General features: G+C 46.3%; 1 protein-coding gene across 1 annotated transcript; it reads left to right on the forward strand.

Moving 5' to 3' along the window:
• The first annotated feature begins 14,381 nt into the window (after nucleotides 1-14,381).
• Nucleotides 14,382-25,468, forward strand: ANKRD33 (ankyrin repeat domain 33). The gene is made up of 4 exons (XM_035108078.2): nucleotides 14,382-14,696; nucleotides 17,635-17,764; nucleotides 21,012-21,152; nucleotides 24,690-25,468. Exons 1-4 carry the CDS (start codon nucleotides 14,382-14,384, stop codon nucleotides 25,466-25,468), a joined length of 1,365 nt encoding a protein of 454 aa, XP_034963969.2.
• The last annotated feature ends 438 nt before the right edge of the window (nucleotides 25,469-25,906 follow it).

A 25,906-nucleotide genomic window follows, 5' to 3' on the forward strand; every position in this document is an offset into this window, starting at 1 on the left:
TGGCGCGGCGGCCATTTTGGAACTGGGCAAAGCAGCATCAAAAGTCACTTCTGAGCATGCTCCGCCCAGTTCCAAAATGGTGGCAGCGCTACTTCCGGTCTGCTACTTCCGGCCCGGTCCCTTATTTCTCGGACAGCAACTTGGCAGGTATGGTCTATACAATCCTCAGCAGCCCACCTAGCAAAAGCTTCAGTAATCTCTGAGCAGGAGCTGTGAGCTCAGGTTATGAGGTTTCACTGACCTCATAGGGGCCCCGAGGAGAGGCTGCAGAAACAGGGGTGTGCAAGGCACAGAGACACAGGGAGCTGGGCAACATGACAAGTCCAGCAGCCACACATGCCCCGTGCTAAATGTAGGAGATCGGAGCTGTTCTTGACCCTACCGTGACCTCCCCTACCATGTTGGCATTAGCAGGACTCACTCTCTTCTTGCTGGCAACACACATGAGCTACGTTAAGATGGCAGCTAATGACCCCGAGGCCACCGTGCTAGGCTGCGTCTCAGCGCTCCTGAACCCGGAAGAATGCCACGAGCTCTACATCCGGCTCGCCACACCTCAGAAGGATGCCGAGCGGCCGTCAGAAGAAGGGGACCTCTTCCCTGCCGGCCAATGGGAAGGCATCTCCGACATGGACCAGTGCAAAGAAAGCCTGAAGCAGTGGTTGCGGATGCAGAGAGGCGCCATCGACTGGGACCGCCTGGCGCGAGCTCTGCGGCAGATCGGCCGCCCCGATGTCTCCAGGGAGCTGAAGAAGAGCCTCAGTAAGAACAGGAGCTTGGAACCCAAGTGGGACGCAGAGGGAAACCGGACGGTGGTGGTGGGCGCTCAGCCATCGGCCCTGCTCGCTGAAAACAAGGCGCCCACCCGCAGGAGCCGTTACGGGCCCATCCACAAACACCGCAAGACCTTTGCGAAGGAGGGCAGCTGGGATCTCAAGGCTTTCCTCCTCCAGTTGTTGCCAGTGCCTTTGCAGAACCTGACCCTGCAGGAGTGCGTCGTACCGGTTGCCCGGCTGCTTGTCGTGAGCTTCATCGCGGGGCTGGTCCTCTGGCTGATTTCCGTGTATTATGTCATTTGCTGGAATCTGGGGCAATGCCTCTTTGCCAGCGGCCTTCGCTACGGTGCGAGCCCGGCTCGGCAGAACATGAACTTGACGGTGATTTGGAACCACCAAGGTCTTGAAGACGCTATAGATGACGAGGACGACCCAGAAAGTTCTCCGGAAGAGGATGCTACAGAGGATGAACAGTGACCCCAGCAGCTCCTGGTGAATTCTGCAGGGAAGTTGATCTCATTAAATAAATTCACTTGCGGATCTTTTGTTTTGAGTTGAACCCCTCGCAGACTCAGGGCGCATGGTACAATCTCCTGTTGTGTGGTGACCGTAGGTGAAGGAATGTCACAGGGCAAAAGGGGAGGACATATGCCCTGGGCCCCTTGAGAATTATCCAAAGAAGTGAAGGCTATTAAAATGTTAAATTGCGCTGCTATGTTTTCTTTCCAGTCTGTGGAATAGCGAAACGTGCTCATTTAAAGTGGTAGGTGACAAACCAGTTTGGGACTTCTGAGACGTTTAAGGCTAGACAGAGTGGTAAAGGTAAAGGTAAAGGGACCCCTGACCATTAGGTCCAGTCGTGACCGACTTTGGGGTTGCGTGCTCATCTCGCATTATTGGCCGAGGGAGCCGGCGTATAGCTTCCAGGTCATGTGGCCAGCATGACAAAGCCACTTCTGGCAAACCAGAGCAGCACATGGAAACACCGTTTACCTTCCCGCTATAGCGGTTCCTATTTATCTACTTGCATTTTTATGTGCTTTCGAACTGCTAGGTTGGCAGGAGCTGGGACCAAGCAACGGGAGCTCACCCAGTCACAGGGATTCGAAGCGCCGACCTTCTGATCAGCAAGCCCAAGAGGCTCAGTGGTTTAGCCCACAGCGCCACCTGGGTCCCCCAGGTGGGCCACTTGGGCCTCAGACAGAGTGGTACTGAGGCCCAACTCCTGCCAACCTAGCAGTTTGAAAGCACGCCAGTGCAAGTAGACAAATAGGTACCACTGCGGTGGAAAGGTAAACGGCATTTCCGTTCGCTCTGGTTTCCGTCACGGTGTCCTGTTGCACCAGAAGCAGTTCAATCATGCTGGCCACATGACCCGGAAAGCTGTCTGTGGACAAACGCCGACTCCCTCAGTCTGAAAAGCGAGATGAGTGCTGCACCCCATAGTCGCCTCTGACTGGACTTAATCGTCCAGGGATCCTTTACCTTTTCTCTTTACTGATGCCCTATTCTCATTGATCCTGTAACTGCAGCCTAACACAGTAAAGCGCATCCAAACATTAAGCACAGGAGGCAGAGATAAGAGAGATGAGATGTTGGATGGAGGCTGTCAGCTGGTACACAGAGAGAGAAGGGGGGGCGAGAGAGAGGGAGAGACACTTCTTAGCTGGGGCAGACTGTCAGAGTAATCAGAATGTTGAGGTTCGGCAATTGTGCCTTTAAAGGTCCACAACGATTTTTAACTCACCCCAGCGCCAGTTCCTGTCACTGCTCAGATGCAATGAGAGGCCTGAGTAGCAATAGCTACCGGTAGAGCCAGGGCTAGGCTCGCTTTGACTTCAATGTTAACTAAACCCTTCACTGCCAGGGTGGACTGGCAGGTTAAACTATTGGATTATGCAGAGATTGCAAGAATGACCGGGAAAATCAGAAACCGGGAGGATCAAAACTTCATTAAAGAATGGGAGAAATTTATACTATAATTGACGGACCACTGTAAACACTTGAACTCTTGGGAAGGTTTTAAATAACTCTTGTAATGTTACATAGATTTTGAATACAATGGCGGATTGAAAATTAGAAGGACTTATAGTATGCAGTTGAAAAAGTTAGTTAAAGAACCCATGGAGTGGAGGAAGGAAGTCTTGAGATTCAGAAGAATCTTGTTACAGGTAGGTAGCCGTGTTGGTCTGCCGTAGTCGAAACAAAATAAAAAAAATTCCTTCCAGTAGCACCTTAGAGACCAACTAAGTTAGTATGAGCTTCCGTGCGCATGCACACTTCTTCAGAAGAATATTGTGTAATTTTTATTATTTGTGATTCTGGGTGTGAATGAATTTGTAAAATTGATAAAAATCATTTTATAATATAATAATAACTAACCCTTCACATTGGTAGAAGAACATACCCTCCAACATTTCTCCAATGAAAATAGGGATGTCCTATTGTATAATAATAATAATAATAATAATAATAATAATAATAATAATAATATAATTATTTATACCCTGCCCATCCGACTGGTTTGCTCCAGCCACTCGAGGGAGCTTCCAGCATATTTAAAAATAGTCAACCATTAAACATTTTTTTAAAAAACTTCCCTTCAGATGTCTCCTTGGCTCTGGGAGTTGCATAACTGCCCCTCGTATATTTATGATTATGCATTGAGTTGCTAACTGGAAAATGGAAGGGAAAAGGTACCACCATCACAGTGTTTCTGTTGTCGCCCCATCAGCTATACTTCTCCTGCTAGTGGACTTCACATGTACAGTATCCTCCAGGGCATGGGGCTGCCTTGAGATTTGCAGTCAACCATCTCCACCTTGTGGTGCCTTTGGGCTCCTGCTGCAGCTGATGCCAGAAGTGAGGGAATGGTAGACTGTGACAGACAGAACCACCACCCCCCTGAATAGGCAGGAGCTGCCAAGATGTAGTTTTGAGTGCATCTGCCCAGATGCAAGATCCACTTTGTATTTGCCGGGCACAGACAGTGTTCCACGTTAAGCATATTCCTGGAAGCTGTGCATAACCTGCTTGAGAGCTGCACTGACTTTTCAAATTCTGGGTACTGCTAGTATGGTGATGTTTATATTGATGTTTCTCATTGCTCTGCCCTGCTCTAAAATGTGGGATTTTAACTGTACTGCTTGCACTTATTTGCGATATTTTGGTCCGTGCTGCTTTAAAAATCAGAATTTTTTTTGTTTTGTACTTATTGGTGGCAATTTGTGGTAAACCGCTTAGAGATTTTTTGAAGGATGGAAGCCATATATAAGGCACCTAAATACATATTAAATAAATAGATGTATTAAACACGTCTGAAGAGTTCATCGGTGAGGGGTTGTGGATTCAAAGATCAGTCCCGGGCATCTCCAGGTACGGCTGAGAATCCCTCCTGTCTGAAACTCTAGAGAGACCCTCCCAGTCTTATTCTTTATTGCAAAACCCTACGAGAATATGACTGATGGTTGTATGAAAAAGAAGCAAACAATCAACCCAACAGAATGGAGGGGAAGATCTAACCCACAGCTAGTTTTGCCACTAATCACTTTTTTGCCAGTTTCTTGATGGTCTTTATGCTGTTCTGGCCAGTTTTGTGTTAGGCTCCTTGATCTCTAGTAACTCTGATGTTTATTTGGACTTGGATATGCAGGGACGTGGGTGGCGCTGTGGGTTAAACCACAGAGCCTAGGGCTTGCCGATCAGAAGGTCGGCGGTTCGAATCCCTGCAAGGGGGTGAGCTCCCGTTGCTCGGTCCCAGCTCCTGCCCACCTAGCAGTTCGAAAGCACGTCAAAGTGCAAGTAGATCAATAGGGACCACTCTGGTGGGAAGGTAAACGGTGTTTCCGTGCGCTGCTCTGGTTCGCCAGAAGCAGCTTTTGTCATGCTGGCCACATGACCTCGAAGCTGTACACCGGCTCCCTCGGCCAATAAAGCGAGATGAGTGCCACAACCCCAGAGTCGGTCACGACTGGACCTTATGGTCAGGGGTCCCTTTACCTTTACCTTTATGCAAGCTAACCTCAGCGTATGATGCCATCAGTAATTGCAGATCCTCCAAGTGTCCGTATTTTCCAGAATACTTACTGGAAGCGACTTACGTTTTTTCTTAAAACGGCCCTCTTTTTATCGGAGAAATGTTGGAGGGGGTGGAGTTTTGTGACAACCCCCCCCCCCCGAGCCAAGGAGATAAGTAACTATGCAACCTTTAGAAAACGTCTGAAGGCAGCCCTGTTTAGGGAAGTTTTTTTTAAAAAAAAAAGTTTAATGTTTTATTATGTTGTTATATATGTTAGAAGCCTCCCTGAGTGGCTGGGGCAACCCAATCAGATACGCCAGGTATAAATAATAATTTTTCAATTAATATTATGGAATCGGACATCCCTATTTTCATCAAACAAATGTTGGAGGCTATGCAATTACAGTGGAACCTCGGTTTATGAACACCTCGGTTTACGAATTTTCGGTTTACGAACGCCGCGGACCCATCTGGAACGGATTAGTTCACTTTCCATTACTTTCAATGGGAAAGTTCGCTTCAGTTTATGAACGTTTCAGTTTATGAACAGACTTCCGGAACCAATTGTGTTCATAAACCGAGGTACCACCGTACCTTAAAATCCCCTGGTTCCTCTCCTCTGAGGGAGGCTGTTGTTATTGAAGGAGGGACCAGAAGGGGGCGCTGTTGGAGAAGCAGAAAGCAGAACAGACTGTGAAACTGAGCTACTTAATTAAAAAATGCACATGAAAGCTTATACCCAGAACAAACTTAGTTGGTCTCTAAGGTGCTACTGGACAATTTTTTAATTTATGTATTTATTTTGACTGCGTCAGACCAACCTGAATCTGCAACTGAGCTGTTTAAGATGTGTAAAATTACACACACACACACACACACACACACACACACACCTTTCAAAAATAAACCCCAAGGGGGAATGACCCTAAAACAGCTCAGTGCAGATTGGGCATATTCCCTAAGGAATGCTGAGCAGGAACACTCCACGCTGCAACACTTCATTGCAGATCTCAATGGCGGGTCCAACGATAAATATACAAGGTGCAGAGATGTTGCAGGAAGCAGGCCTGCAAGCGCAGGAAGAGAAAAAGAGCAAACAGTCCGCCTAACCTCCGGCCCGCTAAGGTTTCAGAAGTGACATAACCTGCTCAGAACTTGCAGAGCTCATAGGGAGGGGATTATAATGCACTAAGATAACCCCCGTAAGCCCTAAAGCCGCTCCAGGCCCTTTCCTTGCATTAAGGCAGGAGGAGAAGGTTAGCTAATTGTCCATCTCAGAAGCACGTGGATGGCATGTCAGAGTCACAAGGGCAGATATCACCTCTGCATTTTGCTTTCATCCACAGCTCCCAGAAAGGGATTGGCTTGGCGAGCGAGGGATAGCAATTGACTTTAATTTTTTATATATATATACTTTTCGAGTTTATACATGTCACTGATTTTACAATCGTTTTGACATTTCAACACTTGACTTCCAACCCGCTCTTTCTGCGCTTCCTTAAATTTGTTTCTAAGATCTTCTGCATCTCCAAATTAACTTAATTTGCTCATTTATTCATCTTCTTTAAATACATACTCTTATGAAACTGCAGGTTGTCGCAATAATCCTGCCAATGTTTTTGTCTGTCTACAATTTATCTGTAAATGTTCAACAAACCATTTCCATTCTTTTATAAAAGATTAGTCACCTTGATTCCTTATTCTTCCTGTAAGCTGTGCGATTTCTGCACATTCCATACGTTTTCGTATCCATTCTTCCTTTGCAGGGACTTCTGCTTCTTCCCATTTTGGGGCCGGTAACATCCTTGCCACTGTAGTAGCATACACGAATAGGTTTCTATACATTTTTGGTAGTTCTGTCCCTGTTGTTTAGTCGTTTAGTCGTGTCCGACTCTTCGTGACCCCATGGACCATAACACGCCAGGCACTCCTGTCTTGCACCCCTTCATGGATCAATGCCTTGTCGTGGCGAAGGGGCTTGAATAACTCAGAGAAGCTATGAGCTATGCCATGCAGGGCCACCCAAGATGGACAGGTCATAGTGGAGAGTTTTGACTAAACGTGATCCACCTGGAGAAGGAACTGGCAAGCCACTCCAGTATCCCTGCCAAGAAAACTCCATGGACAAAGACAACAGGCATATAAAAGTTCTGCCCCTATCATCCCCCAAAGAAAAGCTTTTGGTTTTGTTTTGTTTTTACAAAGGTTATTTGTAAACATCCTTTTCATTTCATTATATATCATTTCCCAGTAAGCTTTAACCTTACTACAAGACCACCACATATGATAAAAAGAAGAAGATGGGATGGCAATTGACAATGCAGGTCGCTCTTTTCCAGGATGTTATGCAAAGTTTGTTAAAGAGATCTTGCTTGCTCTTCCACCAAGAAATATGTGGCTTGGTGTTGTGATGAGGAGCATCAAGCCAAACAAGAGCCAAGAAGTCCCTTTTAAAATTGTTGGAGCCTGAGAGACTTAGAGTAAAATCTTTCCTTTCCACCTTGACTGCTCTAACATACTTTCCCTAGTTTGACCCAACCAGCTATGAAATCCAAATGATGACCCTGTTAATATTAACTGTTCACAGGGCTTATTTTTCCAGCCAGAACTCACTGGGGTGGAATCTACACACATATTTTAAAAACGTTGTGAAAATGCCTCTTTAAAATACATTTTGAAAAATATATTGAATTTGCCATAGCTCACCGTCACCATCTTGTGTCACATTTGTATAATGCACTTTGTTGTTGTTGTTTAGTTGTTTAGTCATGTCCGACTCTTCGTGACCCCATGGACCAGAGCACGCCAGGCACTCCTGTCTTGCACTGCCTCCCGCAGTTTGGTCAAACTCATGTTGGTAGCTTCGAGAACACTGTCCAACCATCTTGTCCTCTGTCGTCCCCTTCTCCTAGTGCCCTCCATCTTTCCCAACATCAGGGTCTTTTCCAGGGAGTCTTCTCTTCTCATGAGGTGGCCAAAGTATTGGAGCCTCAGCTTCACGATCTGTCCTTCCAGTGAACACTCAGGGATGATTTCCTTCAGAATAGATAGGTTTGATCTTCTTGCAGTCCATGGGACTCTCAAGAGTCTCCTCCAGCACCATAATTCAAAAGCATCAATTCTTCAGCGATCAGCCTTCTTTATGGTCCAGCTCTCACTTCCATAAATCACTTCTGGGAAAACCATAGTTTTAACTATATGGACCTTTGTCGGCAAGGTGATGTCTCTGCTTTTTAAGGTATCTTAAAAAGCCATTTTTAAGGTATCTTTTTAAGGTATCTTAAAAAGCCATAGGTATCTAAAGCCATTTGCACATAACAAAATATGTATTTTATCAAAGTAATTGTTGAAAAGTCCATGCAGAATGCAAAGTCTATGCAGAATGTAGGCACCCTATTTATAGAAATGAGCAAACCAGTGAAATTTTAGGGAGCAGGCTAGCAGGTGTGGCCCATGACTTACATCAAGCACGTCCAACAGGTAGATCGTGATCTACCGGTAGATCACTGGGTGTCTGTGGTAGATCACTGGTAGATCACTGGCTCCCCCCAAAGCAGCTCAACAACTTTGTCTCCCTTTTAAAAAAAGCTCAACATTTTTGCCCTGCACCCCCCAAAATGTGGCTTTCCTCCTCCCTAAAAGAAGCTCAATAACTTTGACCTGAACCCCCAGAAAGGGGGTAGATCACTGCCAGTTTTTAACTGTGTGAGTAGATCGCAGTCTCTTGGGAGTTGGCCACCCCTGACTTACATCATAGGAGCCTACACAACACAAAACACTGTTGCTGTATGTAGGCTTTATTTTATTTGTTTTTTATCTTATATTTTGGAAATGTACATCCAGGTGTTTTTTCCTTTAAATTTTTTTGGGGGGCCCAAGAGAGTGGGGCCCTAAGCTATAGCTTGTTTAGCTTATACGTAAATCCAACACTGAATACGGAGGCCTGGGGCCAGGATTTCCAGCAACTTGCTACTTCTATCTCCCTCTAGGTCAGTTCCGACAACTGATTTACCAACCAGCAGCCTATTATGTGCTGCTGATGCGCCCTTATCAACGGGCAAGTTCTGTAGTTCAATGCCAGCTGAGCGTTGCTTCCCAGCTGCCAGAATACACACCGCGTATTAGGACCCTCGTAACTACGGGACCACCTCTCCTGGTATGCCCCGCAGAGGACCTTAAGGTCCACAAATGACAACATTTTGGAGATCCCGAGCCATAAGGTGGCTAGACTGGTCTCAACTAGGGCCAGGGCCTTTTCAGTACTGGCCCCGACTTGGTGGAACGCTCTCTCACAGGAGACCAGGGCCCTGCGGGATTAGACATCTTTCCGCAGGGCCTGCAAGACGGAGCTGTTCCGCCTGGCCTTTGGGCTGGACTCAGTCTGACCGCTATGTTTCCCTCCCTTATGGTTTTGATTTGGGCTACTTTAAAATGAGGCTGCATTTTTTAAAAAATTAAATTTAAATTGTATTTTAACCCGTATTTTAATTAATTGTTTTTCTTTCTTTTACGTTCTATTGTAATTTTACCCGTATTTTAATTAATTGTTTTTCTTTCTTTTACGTTCTATTGTAATTTTACTGGTGTTAGCTGCCCTGAGCCCGGTTTTGACTGGGGAGGGCAGGGTATAAATAAAAAAATTGTATGATTATAAAGTGAATGCCAATTGTAGGCGACCAGAGTGCATGGAGGTGCCCTCCATCTCTTGGATCCAATGGCTTCCTTCTTCCAAGCTGAAGTCGCTTCATTCCCGCTTGTTAGGTCCAGGACCCCCGTGTATAAATAAGCAAATGAGAGTCGGGTGGCTAAATTTAACCCTTGACTTAAATACTTTCCAAATCCTGCTCAGAGCCGTTTTAAGCAACATTGCAAATTAAGATGTCTTCCCTAGCTAAGCTTACGGCAACGTGCAAGCTGTCACAGCTCCGGAGTCTAAATCCCCATCTTGGGCCCAAGGCCGAAGCTCCTTTCATCCCTGGGCGTGGTAGAAGGCTGCGTCCGAAAACTTCCACCTGTCTTAGCATCTCGGGATGATGCTCCACCCAATGAATGTGGCAATGAAAAACCAATGGGAGGAACAAGGGCTGAACATTTGAATACTTCAGGGTAAGTCTTGGCAAGGAGATAGGGAGCGGCGGTGCAAAGACCACCTTCTGAAGGACTAGATCTCAAAGCAGGAACTGGATCAGTGTATATTCCCCAGGGATCACTGTTAAGCTGAGCTTTCTGGCAAACTCTTGAGAACAGATTCCAGTTTTCTCTAAAGACGACAAGCAATGGAGAATCCACATCAACCTCAGGTATGGTTTTCCAATGGTTCTGCTATTATTATTATTATTATTATTATTATTATTATTATTATTATTATTATTTACTTATATTCCACTCATCCAACTGGGTTGAACCAGCCACTCTATTACCACGATCAGAATTTCTGCCTTATCTGTGAGGCCTCAATTGTTACATTTGATGTTGCATTTTTTTTCTGAAAGTGTATAGATTTAGCCAGTGCTTTTTTTCTTGGGGGGGGGGGACAAGGGGATGCATACCCCTAAACATTTTGTGAATCTTTGTACTTTTGTCCATTTACTGTATTTATTTCCCCCCGATTTGAACTATAAAATGGTGGTTTTATTGAGTCAAAATGAGAGTACCCCTTTAAAAAAATTGTTAGGGGGGGAAAAAGCACTGGATTTAGCTACACTAAAGCTATGCAAGGAAGAGCCGACAATCAGGAAATGGGGTTTAAAATCCTGAATGCATTTTGAGACTAATGAAAGGGTTTCATTGACTGAAATTTGCAGAGATTGCATTGTCCATGCTATTAGTAAGCAGGTCTTTCTCCTGGGAGTGTTAAGTAAGCCTTTCAACTTTGCGTTCTCAACCAAGAGCTCAGGGGCGTTTGGGGGGACCCTACCACACCCCGCACAAATTGTTGAATCATTTGCAGCCCACCAATGTTAAAGAACTGCCAATCTGCCAGAACATCAGGAAACAAATTCATGCCTTGAAATTGTGTAAAGGAATGGATGTCTTGACCCGTGCGTATAAATCTGCCTTATGCCAAGTCAAATCCTTGATCCACTTAGCATAGAACAGGGGTGGCCCAAGAGACTGATCTACTCACAGAGTTAAAAGCTGGCAATGGTCTACCCCCTGGGGTTCAGGTCAAAGTTGTTGAGCTTTTTTTAGGAAGGAGGAAAGCCCATTTTGGGGGAGTTCGGGTCAAAATTGTTGAGTTTTTTCAGGGAGGAGGTCCATGGAGGCATAGGTCAATTCTGTGTCTAGAGCAGCTGTCTACCAGCTCCATCTGGTATGCAGGCTGAGACCCTAGCTGCCCACAGACTGTCTCGCCAGAGTGGTGCATCCATCATATATGGATCCCCCCCGCCCCGCTTGTCTCCCTGTTTGGTTCTGTATACAGTGGTACCTCTACTTACGAATTTAATGCGTTCCGAACGCACATTTGTAAGTAGAAAAAAATTGTAAGTCGAATCCCATAGGAATGCATTGGGAGAAAAAAATCGTAAGTAGAAAAAATCCTATCTAAAAATTCGTAAGTAGAAAAAATCCTATCTAAACCACATCCAAGATGGCAGATGGAGCTCCATTCATAAGTAGAAACATTCGTAAGTAGAGTTATTCGTAAGTAGAGGTACCCCTGTACTTCGCCAAGCCCTTTGGTAGGTTCACCCAAAGCAAAATACATTTTGTGTTGGAGGATTTTGTGGCAGTGCTGAGATTAAGCGGGGCTGAACCCTGTTCAGAAGAGCAGCAAAATTCTACGGGAAGGCAGTATTTGTTTTGATTTAAAAGAAGCAGCACATTCAAGTTAGGATCCCGATGTGATACAGCCAAATGGTGTTTGACCGCTTTGAGCCATTAGTGCAATGCTTTGGTTCAGACCATATCTACACCAGCTAAAAAAGGCCTGGGCTAGCTGCAGCCAACCTGTGCAATTCATAAAGCATGTTTCTGAGCACAATTCAAAGTGTTGGTGTAGACTTTTAAAGCTCTAAATGGCCTCGCTCGGCCCAGTATACCTGAAGGAGCGTCTCCGCCCCCATCATTCAGCCCGGACACTGGGGTCCAGCTCCAAGGGCCTTCTGGCGGTTCCCTCACTGCGAGAAAAGGGCCTTCTCAGTGGTGGCACCCGCCCTGTGGAACGCCCTCCCATCAGATGTCAAGGAAATAAACAATCACAGGGGTACCTTGGTTTAAGAACAGCTTAGTTTATGAACAACTTGGATTAAGAACGCTGCAAACCCGGAAGTAGGTGTTTTGGTTTGTGAAATTTGCCTTGGAATAAGAACATGTTTCACTTCCTGTTGAGTGTGTTCCATTTTGTACATTGAGTCCCCCACTGCTATGGGAAAGCACGCCTTGCTTTAAGAACGCTTTGGTTTAAGAACGGACTTCCGGAATGGATTAAGTTCGTAAACCAAGGTACCACTGTATCTGACTTTTCGAAGACATCTGAAGGCAGCCCTGTTTAGGGATGTTTTTAATGTCTGGTGTTTTACCGTGTTTTTAATATTCTGTTGGGAGCCGCCCAAAGTGGCTGGGGGAAACCCAGCCAGATGGGTGGGGTATTATTATTATTATTATTATTATTATTATTATTATTATTATTAAGCGCAGTAGGCCAGCTCCATCCTGATACACAATGACCCACCAGGCCTGCTATTCTCAAATTGTGACATTGAAATTCTACTCAGTATTGATCCAGAGTAGATCCCAATGTAGAGTTAGCAGAGTAACAACTGAAACACGTTGCAGGATTCCCCCCAAAATAGACCAGAGGCAATTGTATTTCATGCAGCAGAGCTTTACAGTGGTACCTCGGGGTACAAACACCTCGGGTTACAAACACTTTGGGTTACAGACTCCGCTAACCCGGAAGTAGTACCTCAGGTTAATAACTTTACCTCAGGATGAGAACAGAAATTGCGTGTCGGCGGCGCGGCGGCAGTGGGAGGCCCCATTAGCTAAAGTGGTACCTCAGGTTAAGAACAGTTTCAGGTTAAGAACAGACCTCCGGAACGAATTAAGTTCTTAACCCGAGTTACCACTGTACTGCTACTGAAGGCAAATGAGCATAATGGTCACAATATGCTCACGATTGGCACTGTCCATAAGAAATCCAGTTGCAGCAGACTTAATTTAAACTTACAGCATACATACGGAACATCACACCAGAAAGAAAGAAAGAGAGACAGAAAGAGAGAGTGAAACCCAGGCTCCTTCTGGCCTCACTCTTATAGTCAGCATGACCCTGACAGAAAGAGATAACAGAACCAGTTTAAGCCAGCTGTAGCTACTCAGCTTCTCTGAAGGAATAACCCAAATAACAGGAATCTTCTTTCACACCGAGAAGCTTCCAGAACCCTCTTGAATTAAGTAGAACGGGAAAGATCTCTGCACATCAGATCAATACTTTCTGCACTAAGAAATGCTGAAAGTGACAGATTGATGGTGCTGGAGGACCCAGGTTTCAGCAGGTGCTTTCAGCGCCCGTTTGAAAACACTGGGAAAGCCGTCAGTGGCAGCGAAACAGCCTGTGCTTCGCTGAACACACTTGGGGAAGATGAAAATGCATTACCCATCGTTCACGGAGATTTGTGTGCTGCTCTAATGCTTGCCCAAAGGCATGGTTCCTGCAGCAATGTTCTTGCCTTCTTGGTGCAGTCTCAGGCCTGACTGAAACACCACAGCGGTGGCTATCACTAGCACTAGGCCAGTCAGAGAAAGCCAAGACAGACCCTCCATGTGTCCCTATTTTCCAGAGATTTACAGAAGCCATCCCAGTTTCTGATTTGATCCTTGAGTGTCCCACGTTTTCTTGGGACGTCGCTGAAACTGAATTTCCAGTGCATTTTCCTGCCACTTTCCAAGCCACAAGCGCCTGTTTTCGTTTTCCTATTTTAAAGTGGATCCAAAAAGTTTTCTCTGGATTTTGAATAAATGTGCAGTTAATTGTTACCATTTTGAACTTTATCATGTTGTTATCTTCCTTCCTTAGTGGCTGGGGCTGCCCAGAGTAGCTGGGTGAACCCAGTCAGATGGGTGGCATATAAATGTTGTTGTTGTTGTTGTTGTTGTTGTTGTTGTTGTTGTTGCCCCTTAACCCACTTTAATTGTGCAAAAGCCTAAAGATCTGGTATGTGTTGGAATCCCTCTCACCAAATACTGAGAGTTTAGAGGCATCCTTGAGAAATCTTGCCGCCATTACTGATCATCTCACTGATTATTCCCCAATTATAATCTCCTATGGAACCTTGGTGTTTCCTGGAACAGAGTTTGAAAATTACTATTTCAGTAGCTTCTGAACAGATGGCTTGTGTTCAGTACAATTAAGGGATTATCAAATGATCTCTCAAACCCATGAAATGTTCAGGAAGGGGGGGGGGAGAGTTGTATTCGTTCATTGAGGTCGGCTAATCTTTGTCTCTGCGTCTTCTTTGCTTCACAGATCCCCAGTGTGTAACTGAGGAGGGCAGTCAAGCACAAGAGAAAAGGTCATCGAGACTGAAACAACTATGGGCAATCAAAACGACAACAAACACTGCTTGCGTTGAGTGGGCTGGATGACCGATGCCAACAGGAAAGGAGAGCCAGACACATCGCCCGCCCTAGATGAGTCAGACCCCAATCTAGACTATGAAGAAGATGAGGAGGAGGACGAAGGGGGGGAGAGTAAGAGGGGAGAATCAGACGCCTGCAGCATCCTTTCGGATGACTCTGTGTACCCCATCTATGAACCTGTTCCGTCTGCCAATGATGATGGCACGACGCTCACGTTCTACCAGATCTGTTTCAAGAACGATGCAAAGCTATTGCAGCAGAAACTTGACAGCGGGGTGACCAGGGAGGAAGTCATGGAGCTGGACATCAATGGACGGGTAACTGGACTTCTCACAGCAGCACCTAAAAGCTAGCAATAAAATGGCCCTGGGGTGAATAGAAGGCCAGGACTCTTAGCCATTCCTTAGAACAGAGCCATAGCCCAATCATGGCTGTTCTCTAGTCCAAGAAACCATCCCTAGCATCACTGTCCTTAACAGGAAGCTATGGTAAACCATCCCAGCCATGCAGTGAATTCAACATGCCTTGTGGGGTGGCGACTGCACAGCAAAGTGGTCATTGTACCATGCCACTGTGTGTTGATGGCTAGCTCCATCAATTTTCACTGACTACGTGTTTGGCTGGGTGGCACCAAGTGGGGTGTGCAAAACGAAAGGCAGACGAAGGCATGAATGAATTAGAAAGTTACCCAAGGAAGGCCATTTGTCCACGCTACAACAGATAATGTCAGGGAGCAGGTCATTCACAGGTGTGTGTGTGTGTGTGTGTGTGAGAGAGAGAGAGAGAGAGAGAGAGAGAGAGAGAGAGAGAGAGAGAGACTTGGCGAAGTTGCAGTTAGTTTCTTTACTAAGGAAAGCAAAACAAAGAACACACAGAGGTATATCTAAAGGGAAAGCCAGTTGTTTGGACTGGCTTGTGGCCCCTCCTTCACTCCCTAGCCCTCTGTGTCAGGCCCCTCCCTCTGTGATCTTCTGCTACGGCAAGCTCCAAGGGACTCCCTCTGTGTCTGCCTGGCTCACTTCATGGCAACACGCAACAGTCATTCTAGGCATGGGTTGGGGGCTGGCAAGCTATCATCAGAGAAGCTGTCAGAGTAGCTCTGAGGGAGAACTGCACAGTCTACCTCTCCTGTGTCCTTGCTGTCTGTCGGCGCCTGTATCCAAACTCCTCAGCCTGTCCTGTCTCTTCGCTATCCCTCAAGAGCCCTGCTTCTAATACTTCCCAGCCCATCCCCTCCTCTGAGGTGTGGCCAGTGTCCCACCACCAGTCCCCAGGCTCGAAATCCTCTTCCTCTGTGGCTTTCCTGTTAAGATTCCTGCTCCGTGACTGCAGTCACAAGATTGTTGTCTATTACATGCTGATGTACGTTTTCATTCCACAGTGTGGGAAGTGACGGAGACAGGATGTTTGTGTTATTGTGTTCCGTGAAGTGGGACTATTGTAGTTGTTCTCTCTCTTTGCTGTCTGATGAGAAAGAGGAAGGAGCGAAGTCAGAATGCTCCAAGTGTATTATATGTAAATAGACGTAGATTAGCCAAAATGCTGAGCTACTGAGGTATGTTACGCAAACTGCGATTACTCTGCGGATCCCTAAGTGTGCTAATGCCTTTTGGCATTAGTCACTGTAATGTTCAAGCAGAAGAAAGCTTTTGAAGCTCCCGAACAACCGATCAGGAGGGAGAGAACATGTCAGTCAGGCATGTGTCTCTACCAGGGTCCTACACGAGAGTAGGACACTCCTAACATTTCCGGGGGGGGGCTTAGTTATGCAGATTCCACCACTCTTCCTCATGCAGCCAGTCCCTGCCTGACATGTAAGTTCTAGCATCCCATGCTTATGCACGGTTTCTTCCCAGCCCTTTATTCTGGGACTGAAATTAGGACCGAGTCAGACCATCAGTTCATCTAGCTCAGGCATCCCCAAACTGCGGCCCTCCAGATGTTTTGGCCTACAACTCCCATGATCCCTAGCTAACAGGACCAGTGGTCGGGGAAGATGGGAATTGTAGACCAAAACATCTGGAGGGCCGAAGTCTGGGGGTGCCTGATCTAGCTCATTACAGTACTGTCCACACTGACTGGCAGTGGCTCTTTTAAGGTTTCAAACTAAGAGTCTTTCCCAGAACTGCGTATACAGAAATGCCAGGGATTGATCCTGGGAACTGTTCCATGCAAATCATGCTACTGAGCCACAGCCCCTCCCCTTGACTAGTAGCAAGAAAGACAGTCACGGGGGTGCTGTTTGGCAGCATTGATGCCCTGCTATCGAGAACGCAAACAAAGGACTTTGTTCCTGAGTGGTTTATAAATATTGCAAAAGAATGAAAAAAATGAAATGTGTTATCATGTGTTCAGTTGTACTTTCTTTCCATGCACGTTAATTAGAGGAACAGTATCAGCCGCATTTTGTACTTACAGTGGTACCTTGGTTTCCAAATGTCTCCGTTGACAAACATTTCGGTTTTCGAATGCCGTAAACCTGGAAGTAAATGCTTCCATTTTCGAACACTCGCCTCGGAAGTCTAATGGCTTCCACTGAGTGCATATGTTATTTTTCTCAATTTTCTCTATTACGGTAAATCTGCAGACCGCCCTTTGCACCTCGGTTTTTGAACGTTTCGGAACTCCAACAGTCTTCCGGAACGGATTGTGTTCAAAAACCGAGGTGCCGCTGTATTTCATAACAATTTATAATACTGCTTGATTGTAATAAAACCCCAGAGCAGTTTACAAAAGGAATGAACAATAAAATTAACAATTAAAAACAAGTATTTAAAGCCTTAAAAAAGTAATTTAGGTTTTTTTTTAAAAAAAAAAACCACAACCACAACATTTGTGCTATGTCCTGACTCAGGGTTTCCCAACCTTAGGTCTCCAGCTCTTTTTGGACTACAATTCCCATCATCCCTGGCCACTGGTCCCACTAGCTAGGGATGATGGGAGTTGTAGTCCAAAAACAGCTGGAGACCTGAGGTTGGGAAACCCTGTCCTGACTGATAGATAGCAGTGGCAGGAATGCTATAGGAGTGGCTGTTATTGCTGAGGTGCTGGAACCAATCAGTGACTGGAGCTCAGGCTTTGGACTTAACTGCTGGGAGAGCATCAGAGTCACCCCTGGGGCAGGAAGTGCCACCCTGTTGGGACAAAAGGACTGTGTTTCTGGAACGGGCAAGATAGGCAGGAAAGATGTACGAGGGGGTAGCATCACTTGCTCAAGTGGCTGAATCTTAACACCTGTTCCCTTTTCCTCCACAGAACGGCCTATTGGTGTCATGTTTCAAAGGCTTCGTAGACATTGTCACCCTTCTCAGCAAATGTCCCTACATAGATATCAATCATCAGGATAATGATGGAAACACAGCACTCATGATAGCAGCTCAGGCAGGTAGGAAGTGTCCTGCTTTTATACAGTTGAGCAGGGATGGCAGACAGAAACAAGGAAGGTTGGGCATCTGGGCAGGATTGATCTACAGTGGTACCTCTACTTACGAATAACTCTATACCTACGAATGTTTCTACTTACGAATGGAGCTCCGTCCGCCATCTTGGATGCAGTTTAGATAGGATTTTTTTCTAGTTACGAATTTTTAGATAGGGTTATGGGATATGGGATTCAACTTACAATTTTTTTCAACTTACGAATGTGTGTTCGGAACGCATTAAATTAATAAGTAGAGGTACCACTGTACTTCCAGTAATGATATCAGGGGCTAATAACCCTGATGACAGGCTGCGTTCTTCCTCCACTTCTGAGTACCAGTTGCTGGAAACTGCAGGGTGGGAGAGCTCAAAGATCCTGCTTTGGGGCTTTCATAGGCTTCCTTTTGGCCACATTAAGAACAGGATGCTAGACTAGATGGGCTGCTGGCCTGATCTAGCAAAGTCTTCTTATATGCTTAATTATGAGCGAGCAGATGATGATAGAGATAGATGATAGATAGATAGATAGATAGATAGATAGATAGATAGATAGATAGATAGATATCTTGTGATTATTTCGAATTAGCGTTCTGGCAATGAGAAGTAAAAGGAGTTTACTGAAAGGTGACGATGAGCTCAGGTTGCAGATGGCCATTCCTCTGTGAAAATTGGAGCCAAATTGCATCATCTCAATAAAGATCAAATTTGATGAATATTCTGGATGCAAGATGTGCACATTTGAATCCAGGCCTCTATTGGCATTCCAGATTTGCAGAGGAGTTACCGTTTCACACTTCCTTCCCTTCCTAATTTATTTGTCTGTTTAGTGCCCTGTAATTTGTTTGTGCAGACTGTGGCCCAGACTGCATGTAACGCAAAGCCAAACTATGGCTAAGTGTGAACAGGCAAGTGTGCAGTTGCCCAGAGCAAGAAAGGTTGCTGGTTCTTTCTTCCCCCAGTCCTGCTGCCGACATGCTACCTAGAGCTAAGCTATATTTTGGCTCTATGGAAATCCAGGCTAATGGTTTGTCTCACTCCCAACAAATTGTGACGAACCCCCTCGCCGACGTTGCCAATAGATTATGAGACGAAAGGGTACAGGGGTAAAGCAATCCCCACTCAATTCCTTACGCCTTAAAATAAACCCCTCAAGTCTGGGCTTCTCAGTAAAGAGAGTCTAATTCCAGCTTATGTGGCCTGATCTCACGAACACTCAGGGCCATTTGAATGAACAACCTCTTGCCTACAGAACAGGGACTCCCTCAACTCAGATCCCCACTGTATCAGTCTGCCATATCACCCTGGCAAACTTGTGGCACTCTAGGTTTTCACCATACTGCCCTTCCTGTGTGACTCTAGGACACAAACTATCCCCTTTTCCTTAGGTAAGTTTTGCCCTTTTCTGAGTCTCCACCTCTGTGAGTTTTAATACGATGCTGGAATAACCAAGACAATACTCTTTGGCACAAAAAGAAGATGAATTTTATTTTCTTGAGAACATAGGTTTTTCTTTTCTTAACGATGCATAAGCTTTAGACTTTAACTTCTGACAAGCTGTCAGACTTTAACTTCAAGTTATCCTAAGCCTAACTTAAACCACCACTATCCCAGCCCCTCACCCTTCTTCTTCCCTCTTCGTCACCAACCTCCCCCTCTTCCAACTGCCAAAACAGTTCGGGCACCGTCCCGCCTCCTAAAGATGCGCTATCAGTTAAGATGGAGGTGGATTAATTCTTTCTAATCCAGGGTGTAATAAATCTTCCATCCTGGGGCTAATCAGTTACACAAACCACAAGCTGTTACTGCAGTTTGTTCTTGGTTTATTGGCCATGGTTTGTTTGGAAGACGCAGACCATGCTCTCGGGTTTGGATGTAATGCTAAGCTAAACCATGACTTAACTCTGCAAAGCAGCCACCCTTGGTCTTGCACCCTCATCCTGCTTAGCCATGGTTTGGCTGAGTATTACGGTATGTGTGAAGAAGGCCTTCTGATTGATAGATGGTTGAACCACAAAAACAGACCCAATTAAAAAACAACTCAAAACTCAAGACGGTTAAATTCACCAAAAGTGAAATGGGGGGGTAATGAAACAATGGAGGAGATAGATATAATATTATAATAATAATAGTCAAGAATCATAGCATCATAGAGTTAGAAGGAACCCTGAGGATCATCTACTCCAACCTGCTGCATTGCAGGAATATTCAGCAATCCCTTATGGGGATCAAACTTGTAACCCTGGCATCATCAGCACGAAACTCTAATCAACTGAGCTATCCAGCTGATATGTATTTAAACTAGAAGAGTGTGTTTGGAAGTGTGTCCAGTGTGTTCAATCGGAATGCATCTTTCTTTCTCCAGGGTTGAACTCTGCAAGAAAGAAGCAGAATATGGAAGTGCTTTTTGCAGAAGCAGTTAGCTGTGCATAGCACTGATTGGCTAGTGCCTGTACCTTTACCATGAACTATCCTCTCTAGTGTTCTTCTCCCAAACACACCTTTTAAAATAATGTTTCCTTTTTCCTTATTTTATTTTAATGGAAAGCACTTTTAAAAATAGGGGTGGGTGGGAAATAAACCGTTTTTCTGCAGCATGGAGAGAAGGCCAAGACTGATAGCTGAACCAGTGTTTGATTGGCTGGTATTTACATCTATCATTCAAATTCTGAAGCTCAGTGGAGCTTTACTGGCTTTGAGGATCTGGCTAATGTGATCCCCCCCTCAATGCGCTACATAACAGTCAGGCATTGCCATTCTGCATCAGCTGCAGCTTCTATAACATCTTTAAGTGCAGCCCCACCCCCATTGTAGTAATCTATTTTGGAAGTTATTAACACAGCTTAACTGAGGCCAAGTGAGCCCAGTCCAGGAATGGCCACAGCTGATGGATGGATCAGTCACACCTGGGCCTGGGCATTGCTCGTCACCGAAGACACATGAGCCACTGGCAATAATTTAGAATCAAGGAGCATCCCCCCCAAGCCATGAACCTAGTCTTTCGGAGGGCTTCGCATGGAGACATTGGTCACTTGGGCTTGTGTCAGACTGCTAGACATGAACCACTCAATTCCCAGAGGGAAAGGAAAATCTGCATGGATAGGGAAATCATTCATTGTGTGTTAACTCTTGTGGTCTTTAGTGGATACTAAACCTCTGAGAAACATTTCAATGCCTAACCCGTTTCCTCTCTCCCTCTCCCTCTCTCCATGAAGGACACATCACTATTCTCAACTATCTTCTGAACTACTACCCAACACTGGAGCTGGAGGCGCGAGACTTGAGGGGTCTGACTGCACTCATGAAGGCTGCAGTACAGGGGAGAAACGACTGTGTTGCAGCTTTGCTCATGGCAGGTATGTCACTCCTCATTAGCCAGCTCAGGAGGGAAGGATTTTTAAATACTTTTTTTTAACACCTGCTGCTTGGAAGTGTTCAACAGTGGCTGCTGCGTCTAACTGCCATTGCAATTTCCTACCATGTCCCAATAATGATGCTGTGCCAGTTGCATTGTGGGAAATCAAGATGGCAACCAGACCCAGCCGCTAGCTGCTGCTTAGAGAGCCAACCACTAGCAGTCTGGCCCTCCAAGTGTCCCTATTTTCCAGGAGGACCCCTGGATTTACAGAAGCCGTCCCAGTTTCTGATTTGATCCCGGAATGTTCCACTTTCCCTTAGGACCTCCCTATTTTCATCAGAGAAATGCTGGAGGGTATCTGACCCCCGAGCCAAGGAGATGAGTAACTGTACAACCTTAAGACACTTGAAGGCAGTCCTGTATGGGGAAGTTTTTTTAATGTTTAATGTTTTTATATATGTTGGAAGGCACCCAGAGTGGCTGGGGCAACCCAGTCAGATGGGCAGGGTATAAATGTTGTTGTTGTTGTTTGTTGTGTACCGGTAAGGTAAAGGTAAAGGGACCCCTGACCATTAGGTCCAGTCGTGACCGACTCTGGGGTTGCGCGCTCATCTTGCATTATTGGCCGAGGGAACCGGCGTATAGCTTCCAGGTCATGTGGCCAGCATGACAAAGCTGCTTCTGGCAAACCAGAGCAGCACATGGAAACGCCGTTTACCTTCCCACTGTAGCGGTTCCTATTTATCTACTTGCATTTTGACGTGCTTTCGAACTGCTAGGTTGGCAGGAGCTGGGACCAAGCAACGGGAGCTCACCCCGTCACAGGGATTCGAACCGCCGACCTTCTGATCAGCAAGCCCTAGGCTCAGTGATTTAACCCACAGCGCCACCTGGGTCCCTATTTTCATCAGAGAAATGTTGGAGGGTATAAACAATGCATCAGCAATGGGCCCTGCCAGCTGTCCAAGAATGCCCTGAGTGTAAGAATGGGCAGATGGCTCAGACACCCTGGCATGCCTTACCTATGGAAACAAATCCGAGGGAAGAATGTTTTTCCCTTACTGTTCAGCCTCCAAGGCAAATACAGTTCTCCTGTTTGATCTACAGTCGTACCTTGGTTCTCAAATGCCTTGCGACTCGAACGTTTGGGCTCCCGAACGCCGCAAACCCGGAAGTCAGTGTTCCGGTTTGAGAACTCTGTTTGGAAGCCGAACGTCTGGCGCGGCTTCCGATTGAGTGCAGGAAGCTCCTGCAGCCCATCGGAAGTCATGCCTTGGTTCTTGTTTTGTTTTTTCAAATTATCTTTATTAGCATTTTAAACTTAAAATTTCCATTTGTTTCTTCATCTTAAATCATAGTATCATAAAAACAAACATCAAAAAAGGCAAAGAAAAGAAAAGAAAAAAGAGAAAAAAGAAAAAAAAGAACAAAAAAGCAAAAGACCAATCTAATATTCATAACAGTTTCATAGCTTTGACTTCCCCGCTCCCCCCATCCCGAGCCTAATTATAGCCCCTAATTGGCAATTTTCCTGTTAAACAATTCTAAAAAAACTAACATTATACCAAACATCAAAATTCCATATGACACAAAAAATTTTCTTCTTCATGCCTTGATTTTTGAACGGTTTCGGGAGTCGAACAGACTTCTGGAACGGATTCCATTCGAGAACCAAGGTACGACTGTATTTGGGAAAAGGCCAAACTGTTCAAAAACACAAAGCAAAGGTTTCGTTCAAGACTGAGTTCCCAAAGAGTCTCTCGACAACTAGTGACTTTTCACTCACCTCTTGTCAACGCTGAATAACATTAGGCATAACTTCTGATAAGCCCCCTTAGTGTTTGCAATCCTAGTACTGTACTCCAGTATTTCCACTCCTGTGCCAGTGATGGAAACCAGAAGCTCTGTCTGCTCACATTCTTGATCTAACTCTGTAGGTGCCTTTTCCCTTTGTACCTACTGCCCTCTGCTGGCCCTTACAAAGGACAACATGTGATTGTTTCATGAGTGGCCCAGTGCCATCTAATGGCAACCTGTGGGCCAAATTAAACACACTTGCAGGTTTTGTGCCTTTTTCTCTATTTAGTCCAAATAGGAAAGAACTGGGGGGGGGGTGGAAGTGCTGATTCAGGATCAAGACTACAAGCTAGAGGTTTCTAACCACTTCCTTACTCACCATGAACCAGGTGAAAGTCACCCCCTCCCCCCAAAATAGCTGCTCTCACCCCACAGAAGGACTCTTCCCATTGGTTCCAGCACAGGAGAACTAGAGAGATGTTTTCCTGCCCAAAAGAACTGTGCAATTAAAGCATGCAAAAGTTACCGTATATGGTCAGTACCATGTGTAATGAGCCCCATAGAGGTATCATGGCAGGAATGGTCAAATAGTGAGGAGGAACTGCGGGAGCTCAGATGTCAAGGAGCTGTCAATGAGCCAGGGCAGGCACACACACAGAAGGCAGTTAGCTTTTTATTAGCAGGAGAGAGAGAAAACAGCAATACAGCAATGTCCCTGGTTCAACGAAGGCGTTGCTGAAACTAAGCTCTAGACATGCCCTTCCCCTCTAGATGCTCACTCTGGATCCCTCCCCAGCAGACAAAGGCTGGTTCGAGCGGATGCCCTCCTCATGAGGGCCAGTCTGACGCATTGCTCAGCAACATGCAGGATCCTCCTCAAGCAGGGAGTCACAAGGGGTGGAAGGTCAGCAGGACTGGAACTGCCTGCACCATAGCTGTCAAGTACCCCGTTTTCTCCGGGAAAACCCCGATTTTACTTACCTTTTCCCGGTGGTCTCCCGTATCACTTCGTCTCCCGTTTTTCTCCATTATTTTCTCCTGCCGGCGGCCATTTTTTTTCTTTCCGATTTGCCCTTCTTTGGGCACCCAAAATGGCCGCCAGCGGCTTCAAAAGTCGCATCTACTCATGTCCGGAAGTGCATAGACGCGACTTCCGGTGTTGGCGGCGGCCATTTTTGGTGCCCATAGATGGGCGGAGCGACACCGGAAGTTGCGTCGCCGCACTTCCTGACATGCGTACAAGCGACTTTCGAAGCCGGCGGTGGCCATTTTTGGTGCCCATAGAAGGGCAAAGCGACACCGGAAGTTACGTCGACGCAACTTCCGGTGTCACACGGCTGCCGTTCCCAGATTCTGCAGTCCGGGACTTGGAAGGTAAGGCCTGCACACCTACTTTGACTCTCAGCTTTTAATCCTGGGCTGCAGGGCCCTCCTTCTCCTGACCCCCCCCCCCGATCACTCAAGTGTCCTGCTTTTATCAGCTCCCAGCTTGTCCTTTCCACTGACTGCTCCTCAGTGTCCCACCACCAGGCTCCAGGCTCTAAGATGTCATCTTTCGAGCGCTCCCTGGGGGGCTCTTAGGAGGCACTCTTGTTCATCTAGCCAGTCCAAGCTCTCCCTGGGGGGTACGGAGTCTCAGTACTGAACTACCCCCATCCCCTGCCCCATTCATTCTGCACTATATACTGAAAGGGAATGGACCATGGCAGACTCCCTAACACCTTGCTATTTCTCCTAGGAGCCGACCTCGCAGCTGTGGACCCGGTGAAAGGAAAGACAGCGCGGGAATGGGCAGCCCTGACGGGGCGCTTTGAAACAATTGTCCGGATCCGAACCCTTCTGGAGCGCCCACGCGCCGAGCAGTTCTGCAGCAAGTACTTGCCGCAGTGGCCCGCTCTGCCCGAGCTGGTGGCGCAAGCAGTGGCCACAAAATCCAGAGCCAAGCGGCTTTCGGAGACGATATGCTGCACCTTCACCATCAATTTCCCACACGATCCTGAGCCGGATGGTGTGATGGACCACATGGTGCGCATGACCACTTGCTTGGCCAGTCCATTCGTGGGCACTGCTTGCCAAACCGTCTGCCCCGACAGCCCACCAGAAGTGGGGAAGCAGAGACTCTCGGTGCCCGAGATCCTCAAGGAGTACACGCCGGATCCTGATGCCAAATCCATGGTTAGCACATCGGCCTGCAATGGCCAGCTCATGACACCCACCCGGGTTCTGGTGCCCTACCGGTCCCCCAGCACCATCGTCAAGCTGCTGTCCTTCCCCTTGCGCATGCGCCATAACATCATCTACCCCGTCCCAAAAATTGAACTCACCAAGTCGCCTGCTCAGTCGCCACCCAAGGAAAACGTGCCGCCGCGTTCTCAGGACAAGCACATGCTGGAGCTGCCAAAGTGGCGCTATAAGGAGCTGAAAGAAGCGAAGAAGAAGAAAGAGGAGGAGGAAGGGAAACCCAAGAAGAAAGTGAAGGGAAAGGGGAAAGGCAAAGGTAAAGGCAAAAAGTCATAACGGCTTGAAGGAGGGGAGCTGGGCAGATTGGGAAAAGAAACTGCAGTCAGCTCGCATTCCAAGTGTAAATTTCAACTGGCAGACAGATCACTTCATCAGTCTCAAAAGTAATTTTTAAAAGGGACATTTTGCTGACCTTATGCCCTGATGACTGACCCTAAGGACTATTATGTAGTGTTTGAGCACGATGGAGGTTCCTTGCTCTAAGTCACTCACCCCTATCCAGATCCCCTGAAACTTCTCAGTCTCCCAGTGTGGAAAGCAGCTTTTTCAACGCATCAGAAGTTAATCCCTCTTCTCCCAGTTTCCCAAGAGAGAATGTGATAATAACCAAGAATTATGGCTTGCCTGTCATTAATCATCACATAATTATCTCTGTCAACAGAGTGTGGACAGTAGACAACTAGTCCGCCATCTTCCTCTCCCCGGAAGTCTCTA

The sequence above is a fragment of the Zootoca vivipara genome, chromosome 2 (genome assembly GCF_963506605.1).
Source record: "Zootoca vivipara chromosome 2, rZooViv1.1, whole genome shotgun sequence".
Taxonomy (NCBI): Eukaryota; Metazoa; Chordata; class Lepidosauria; order Squamata; family Lacertidae; genus Zootoca; species Zootoca vivipara.

Excerpts from the sequence above, each read along its gene's own strand:
- ANKRD33 (XM_035108078.2), top strand. The coding sequence starts at position 14,382 with ATGACCGATGCCAACAGGAAAGGAGAGCCAGACACATCGCCCGCCCTA. Across the intron at positions 14,697-17,634 it reads AGCTGGACATCAATGGACGG|AACGGCCTATTGGTGTCATG; the intron begins GTAACTGGACTT and ends TTTCCTCCACAG. Across the intron at positions 21,153-24,689 it reads TGCAGCTTTGCTCATGGCAG|GAGCCGACCTCGCAGCTGTG; the intron begins GTATGTCACTCC and ends TATTTCTCCTAG.